This window comes from Salpingoeca rosetta (genome assembly GCF_000188695.1).
Source record: "Salpingoeca rosetta unplaced genomic scaffold supercont1.1, whole genome shotgun sequence".
Lineage (NCBI taxonomy): Eukaryota > Choanoflagellata > Craspedida > Salpingoecidae > Salpingoeca > Salpingoeca rosetta.
The window spans coordinates 39,852-47,476 of NW_004457740.1; the positions used below are offsets into that span (position 1 = coordinate 39,852).

At 54.2% G+C, this 7,625-nt stretch overlaps 3 protein-coding genes across 3 annotated transcripts in view; all 3 read right to left on the reverse strand.

Moving 5' to 3' along the window:
• Nucleotides 1–347: 347 nt before the first annotated feature.
• On the reverse strand, nt 348–2,180 carry PTSG_00008 (uncharacterized protein; the record flags this gene model as incomplete). Its single annotated transcript, XM_004998507.1, has 5 exons — nt 348–425; nt 634–911; nt 1,020–1,179; nt 1,494–1,703; nt 2,175–2,180. The coding sequence occupies 5 exons, from the start codon at nt 2,178–2,180 to the stop codon at nt 348–350; spliced, it is 732 nt and encodes a 243-aa protein (XP_004998564.1).
• Nucleotides 2,181–2,458: 278 nt separating this feature from the next.
• PTSG_00009 (uncharacterized protein) lies at nt 2,459–5,854 on the reverse strand. Its single transcript, XM_004998508.1, has 9 exons — nt 5,494–5,854; nt 5,160–5,257; nt 4,849–4,945; nt 4,541–4,624; nt 4,306–4,374; nt 3,803–4,012; nt 3,336–3,488; nt 2,943–3,113; nt 2,459–2,734 (listed from the first exon to the last, which is right to left on the reverse strand). Exons 1-9 carry the CDS (start codon nt 5,605–5,607, stop codon nt 2,657–2,659), a joined length of 1,074 nt encoding a protein of 357 aa, XP_004998565.1. The 5' UTR covers nt 5,608–5,854; the 3' UTR covers nt 2,459–2,656.
• Nucleotides 5,855–6,253: 399 nt separating this feature from the next.
• The window catches only part of PTSG_00010 (uncharacterized protein), a gene marked incomplete at both ends in the record, with an annotated part of 1,762 nt that continues 390 nt past the window's right edge, over nt 6,254–7,625 (reverse strand). Inside the window, 5 exons of the mRNA XM_004998509.1 lie at nt 6,254–6,361; nt 6,530–6,679; nt 6,969–7,163; nt 7,398–7,461; nt 7,484–7,591. Coding sequence (XP_004998566.1) covers nt 6,254–6,361; nt 6,530–6,679; nt 6,969–7,163; nt 7,398–7,461; nt 7,484–7,591 — 625 coding nt within the window. The remainder of the gene's footprint in view (nt 6,362–6,529; nt 6,680–6,968; nt 7,164–7,397; nt 7,462–7,483; nt 7,592–7,625) is intronic.

Here is a 7,625-nt window from a genome sequence, read left to right on the forward strand (position 1 = left end):
ATTTTCATGTCCTCTTCCATTTCTGACGCGGACACACTGTCCAACCGTGTGTGTGTGTGTGTGTGTGTGTGTGTGTGTGTGTGTGTGTGTGTGTGTGTGTGTGTGTGTGTGTGTGTGTGTGCGACTGCCATTCGCTGCCCTGCCAGAGCCACTGCCGTTGCCGTTGCTGTTGATTGGCGTTTCTTCTTCAGTGATTCTCAATGTAAAGTACACTTTCTGTTCCCTCTCCCCGTCCCCTGCGTCACCACCGTCGAGTCAACAAAGAAACCATGAACGGGAACAACACATTGTGATATGAAGCAAGGAGCAATTCATCACCACCAACACCACTGGTGGGCGTGCTGCTGTCACGCCAACATGGACGACACAAATTCAAGCAGTCGCTTTGCGTACTGGTCAGGCTTCACTGTGGAGATCTCCGCACGCTGATAACCGTGAAAAGAGGAGAAGGCGGGGGGGGGGCAAGAGCGTGGCAGTGAGGTGTGGTGTAAGAGCAGCAAGCAAACTCACAGAAATTTTGTTGCTGCCACAAGCAGTACGCGCGCGCACCTACACCTACACACACACACACACAAACAACACACACACTCACACACACGCGCGCGCGCGCACACACACACACACACGACTGACCGCTCCGTGTTTCGCTGTTTTCGCCGCGTGCGCTGCGCGTTTGCGGGTGCTGTAGACGGTGAGCACATCGATGATGCCGATAAAGTAGAGGCGCTTCGGGTCCGCCTTCAGGTCTTTGGCGTGTGGACCAACGTGATACACATCGACATCCCGGTCAATCTCGCCAGGCGTCTGCATGTTTCGGGTGGTGGCGGAGCAGCACACCGCAGGACACGGAGAGGATGAGTGAGGATACAGAAACGCAGCATGGCGTACAAACACACACACTCTCTCACACACTCGCACACACACTCACACACGCACTCGCACACGCACACATTCATCCTCTCTCTCACACATCCACATCCACATCCACACACACACTCAACGCGCATGTACGCAAGGACAAGCGACCTGCTCGTTGCAGTCGTGGATGGCCACGAGCAGACTGTAGTCCATGAGATTGTGCTTCTCAAGGAACTGCACATCGCGCTTGAGTGTTTCCTTGAATGTTTCGGTGTCGCCGCCAAGATACAGCCGCTCCTGCGCTTCCTCAAAGTCAATGTCCTTTTGATGTGCGGCCATCGCGAACGCAGCGGGGTGAAGGGTGAGTAGGCGCCAGCGACTTTCAAGAACGTTGGGACTTATGACGCTCACACACATACACACAATCACATAGCCACACTCTCACACACCAGCACAAGCACACACATCAACACAAACACGCACACACACACGCGCGCACACACACAAACACATACACACACACGTGATGATGATGATGATGATGGCGTTCACTCAAGTGTATGTTGGCGCATGAACCACTCTAACCCTGACCCGCCACGCCAGCCACCACAACACCTTCACCTTCCCTCTCGTACCTTGAGACACGGTAGGTCCTTTGCACGTTCCTTGTCGCTGGCTTTTCTGTCGACCTTCGACCCCTTGAGGTCGTACAGGCGGTGTGTGGGGATGCCAACGGGCCGGATGGAGTTCATCACGACCATGTACGTCTCCTTCTCGTGCACGGTGATGCGGTACATGCCAAGATACCGCGCAAGCAGCGTGTCCCCGTCGCACTCAACAATGTACTGGTGAGAGATAGCAGGGTGCGGGTGGACAGGGTGTGGAGTGAGGTGACACGAGGTATGGGTGGATGGCGGGTGTGAACATGCGAGCTTCAAACCAACAAGAATGACAGCCACAGCTCACACGCCCGGAAAGCGATTGCGCCCCACACGCACACACACACACACACACACACACACACACACACACACACACACACACACACACACACACACACACACACACACACCACGTTTCCCTGTGCGCATGTGCAGTGGGGTTGCGCTCGATTCACCGAATCACGACCTGAAGACGGCGGCGGACGTGGCCCGCGCCACCAACAACACAGAGTGTGCAATCTTCCTCACCCTCAAAAGTGAGCTTGTTTTATGGTGAAGATGACGGGGGGGGGCTGAAGGAATTGTTGCGGCTGCAGTGCAATTGTACCACCACCGCCACCACACACACACACACACACACACACACACACTCACACGCATGTACGCTCGGGATACTCACGCTTGCTTGCATTTTTCATCTGCCTGCTCTCTGCCATGCCATTGCAGTGGGTTAAATTACACACCAGCCATCCAGGCTTGTTCCACGCGCGCTGCTGATATTTTTCCCTTATTTTCATGTCCTCTTCCATTTCTGACGCGGACACACTGTCCAACCGTGTGTGTGTGTGTGTGTGTGTGTGTGTGTGTGTGTGTGTGTGTGTGTGTGTGTGTGTGTGTGTGTGTGTGTGTGCGACTGCCATTCGCTGCCCTGCCAGAGCCACTGCCGTTGCCGTTGCTGTTGATTGGCGTTTCTTCTTCAGTGATTCTCAATGTAAAGTACACTTTCTGTTCCCTCTCCCCGTCCCCTGCGTCACCACCGTCGAGTCAACAAAGAAACCATGAACGGGAACAACACATTGTGATATGAAGCAAGGAGCAATTCATCACCACCAACACCACTGGTGGGCGTGCTGCTGTCACGCCAACATGGACGACACAAATTCAAGCAGTCGCTTTGCGTACTGGTCAGGCTTCACTGTGGAGATCTCCGCACGCTGATAACCGTGAAAAGAGGAGAAGGCGGGGGGGGGGCAAGAGCGTGGCAGTGAGGTGTGGTGTAAGAGCAGCAAGCAAACTCACAGAAATTTTGTTGCTGCCACAAGCAGTACGCGCGCGCACCTACACCTACACACACACACACACAAACAACACACACACTCACACACACGCGCGCGCGCGCACACACACACACACACGACTGACCGCTCCGTGTTTCGCTGTTTTCGCCGCGTGCGCTGCGCGTTTGCGGGTGCTGTAGACGGTGAGCACATCGATGATGCCGATAAAGTAGAGGCGCTTCGGGTCCGCCTTCAGGTCTTTGGCGTGTGGACCAACGTGATACACATCGACATCCCGGTCAATCTCGCCAGGCGTCTGCATGTTTCGGGTGGTGGCGGAGCAGCACACCGCAGGACACGGAGAGGATGAGTGAGGATACAGAAACGCAGCATGGCGTACAAACACACACACTCTCTCACACACTCGCACACACACTCACACACGCACTCGCACACGCACACATTCATCCTCTCTCTCACACATCCACATCCACATCCACACACACACTCAACGCGCATGTACGCAAGGACAAGCGACCTGCTCGTTGCAGTCGTGGATGGCCACGAGCAGACTGTAGTCCATGAGATTGTGCTTCTCAAGGAACTGCACATCGCGCTTGAGTGTTTCCTTGAATGTTTCGGTGTCGCCGCCAAGATACAGCCGCTCCTGCGCTTCCTCAAAGTCAATGTCCTTTTGATGTGCGGCCATCGCGAACGCAGCGGGGTGAAGGGTGAGTAGGCGCCAGCGACTTTCAAGAACGTTGGGACTTATGACGCTCACACACATACACACAATCACATAGCCACACTCTCACACACCAGCACAAGCACACACATCAACACAAACACGCACACACACACGCGCGCACACACACAAACACATACACACACACGTGATGATGATGATGATGATGGCGTTCACTCAAGTGTATGTTGGCGCATGAACCACTCTAACCCTGACCCGCCACGCCAGCCACCACAACACCTTCACCTTCCCTCTCGTACCTTGAGACACGGTAGGTCCTTTGCACGTTCCTTGTCGCTGGCTTTTCTGTCGACCTTCGACCCCTTGAGGTCGTACAGGCGGTGTGTGGGGATGCCAACGGGCCGGATGGAGTTCATCACGACCATGTACGTCTCCTTCTCGTGCACGGTGATGCGGTACATGCCAAGATACCGCGCAAGCAGCGTGTCCCCGTCGCACTCAACAATGTACTGGTGAGAGATAGCAGGGTGCGGGTGGACAGGGTGTGGAGTGAGGTGACACGAGGTATGGGTGGATGGCGGGTGTGAACATGCGAGCTTCAAACCAACAAGAATGACAGCCACAGCTCACACGACCGGAAAGCGATTGCGCACCACATGCACACACACACACACACACACACACACACACACACACACACACACACACACACACACACACACATGTACGTATGTGCCACAACCAACGTATTCACAAGCGGTCGCATCCACACTGCAACACATACGCAAGCGTTTGAACCAACCGAGTAATACTGCTTGAATGTGTGGTGGAAGGACGCCACTTCTTCCTTTGCCAGCGTCTTGATCACCAGCTGTCGTTGCGTTGTGGAAACGACACGAGTGCAATCACATACGATGGCTGCTGCGTGAGTGTTGAAACATGACTCAGACGACGCACACAGACGCACACACCCACACACGCACACACACACAACACAACACATCACACATGTACACGTGCATCTGTGTGTTGCATACCCTGTGGTCATGTGTGTAGTAGATGTCGCCACCGCCTTTGCCCGTGGACTTGCCGCCATAGATTTGACCGTCGCAGATCGACGTCTGGTTGACAGCAACGGTCAACAGTGTGAGCCATGACGTGAGGCAAGCACAGCGTGAATGAGTGTGTGTGTGTGTGCGTGTGAATGTGTGTATGTGTGTGTGCGTGTGTGTATGTGTGTGTGTGCGTGTGTGCGGTTGGAATGATGCCAATCAATCACGCGAATGCCGCTCTGCCTCCCAATTCATACATGTCAAAGCAGAAGCGCACGGCTTCAGCCACGTACAAGGTAGTCGGCGGGATCTTCTCCAAAACGATGTCTCAAGCTCTTGAACACAACTGGGCAGTACTCCTTAACCTTGAATTTGTTCGGAAGCTCTTGCCTACAGAATGAAAATGAAGGAGCAAGAAGCAGTACGTCAGCCGATCGAGCAACAACAACAGAAAGGAAGCAAATACACGCACGTGTTCACGAATACACACGCAAGCACAAGCATACGCAAACACACATGTCCACACCAGTCGTCCAAACACAGCCGCACACACACAACCACACACACACACAGCCGCACACACCACGCACACTCACACACGCACTCATTGTAGTATTGGTTGTGAACTTGGACTTTTGAAAACGCCTTGAAGTCCCTGTCCAGAATCAGCGGCTGGTCGCTCACCAGCTCTGCCTCGTTCATCTGTCCGAAAAAGACAGACGGCAACCGTAAGTCCCTCCACGATTACTGTACACTACAGCAAATGGCACAAACGGCCGGCTGCCCATCTGTTTCGCACGACCACACACCGCTGTCCCCACAACACACACATGCGAGAGAGCAAACAACCCGACGACATTCACGCAAACACAATACAACCAATGACAACCACACTACACCAACAGCCACCGCACAATGGGAACCAAGGCGTGGCTTACCATGTGGTTGCAGCCCCATTGGAAAACGGCCAGCAGCGGGTTCGTGTCGCGCAAGACTTTACCCCGTTGTTTCAGCGCACTCACACGCTTGATCTTCGACTTGACTTCACTCATCTTGTGTGTGTGTGTGTGTGTATGTGTGTGTGTGTGTGTGTGTGTGTGTGTGTGTGTGTGTGTGTGTGTGAGGATTTGTGTCGTGTCCACCAAAGCTACCAAGCGTGTGGGGCGGGCGCAACAGCACGATGATGATACAAAGGAGGAGGTGCTGCTGCTGGTGCTGCTGCTGCTCTGTTTTTGTTTGGTTGGTCGCTGGCTGGTTGCTCTTGTTGTTGTTGTCTCGCGTTTGTTTCTCCTTTCTCTCGTTTGTGGCAAAAATAAAAATTCTCATGCGGGCAGGTGATTGGCCCGATCGAGCAAGAGCTAAACGCATTTGGTTCGCGATGACGTGTTTGTTGTGATGCGCTGTTGCTTTCTTCCTCTTTGTTTCTAGCTTCACACACACACACACGCACAAACACACAACAAACACAATGCACGCATGTATCAGCACCGTTTACTTGGCTGGTCAAGTACAATTAAGTTAGCAAGCAAGTTAGTGTGTGCGCGTGTGTGTGTGTGTGTGTGTGTGTGCGTGCGTGTGTGTGTGTGCGCGCGCGTGTGTGTGTGTGTGGTGGACAGATGAGATGAGAAGCTCGTAGTTTGTACAATGGAGAACGAAAGCTAGTCCATGTCCAGAGCAAGAGTGGCAGCGCAAGTGACTTCAGGCTGCCGTTGGCGGCGAGCCCGAGGAGGACCGCATACGAAGGAGGAAGTGCTTGAGAAACGCGCTCAGCCGCTTCTTGCCAGCCTTCAGCGACACCGCAGCACTCTGCACATGATGCATGGCCAGGCAGCGCAGGACAGGACAGGTGAGGACGAAGGCATGACATGTCGGCGGGCGCACAGACATCACGCAGAAACTAGCGCGCAAACAAGATGACCGAGGAGGCGCAACTACTTCCAACACACACATACACACACAAACCACCTGGCGCACCTGGTCAATGTGTGCGACAAACTCCTGTGCAAGGTCTGGGGAGAGGAGCTGGTGCAGATATTCGCTGCGGATGTACTCGAGAAACTCAGAGCCGTATGCATGGGCGAGCAGCAGCAGCACCAACGCAATCTCGCCCAGTGCACCATAGTACTGACAGTGAGAAAAGGCAAGGGGGAGACGATGATGGTGGTAGCGGTGGTGATGGTGGTGGTGGTGATGACGATGATGATGAGTTGAAGCAGGATGAGTTGACCAATTTCGAAAACCATAAACGAGCACGCACATACAGCATAATACACACAAGCGAACAGGACAGTTCACACAAGCACAAACACACACACACACACACACAAGCTCACACACAAACATACACACACAAGCACACACACAAGTACAAGCACACACACACACACAAGCACAAGCATACACACGTACGCACCTGCAGTTCGTTGACATCAAAGGAGGGCTGGAGAATGGTTGTGAAGCAGGCCTGCACGAGGTGCTGGCGCGCAAACGCCTCAAACTCGGGCACAGAGCACGTGCCATCCTCCGAGAACCACTGGCGTGTCAGCTCCCGCAAGGACCCAAAGCACGACTTGATCGCCTTGGGGTCATCTGGGGACGCACTCGCACCCTGGCAATCGCAAACACGGGTTGGCAGTATGAGAAGCAGCAAAGCAGGTGCGCCGACGACCAAAGAACGCCGCACGCCTCGCTCACTTCTCATCCGCTAATCACATGCCACCACACATCCACAACGCGCAGAAAAGGGGGGGGGGGCACCACGTGTGCACATGCGTGCACACGAACCATGCCCGAAAACACACACACACACACAAACACACACACACACAACACACACACACACATCGACACCCGCAGACGCAACACATGCCTGGATGAGGGTCATGAAGACATCCTCGAGGGCGCCCCTGTTTCTGGTCGGCAATGAACACGTGTGCCAGGCCAGCGTTGACAATGGCGCCAATGAGAGTAAAGTATGCCCGCCGCAGGTCGCGGGGCTGCTGCTGCACATCAAGCTCGTTTGCCTCAACCTCCCGGCTCTAAAATGTAAAACCGTATGCGACGTGGATAG

What these genes read in the sequence shown, in the direction of transcription:
- PTSG_00009 (XM_004998508.1), bottom strand. Translation starts at nt 5,607, where the DNA reads ATGAGTGAAGTCAAGTCGAAGATCAAGCGTGTGAGTGCGCTGAAACAA. An exon ending in ACTACACACATGACCACAGG is followed by an intron (nt 4,375 to 4,540) that starts GTATGCAACACA and finishes ACGCAACGACAG; the next exon opens with CTGGTGATCAAGACGCTGGC. An exon ending in TCCACGACTGCAACGAGCAG is followed by an intron (nt 3,114 to 3,335) that starts GTCGCTTGTCCT and finishes CGAAACATGCAG; the next exon opens with ACGCCTGGCGAGATTGACCG.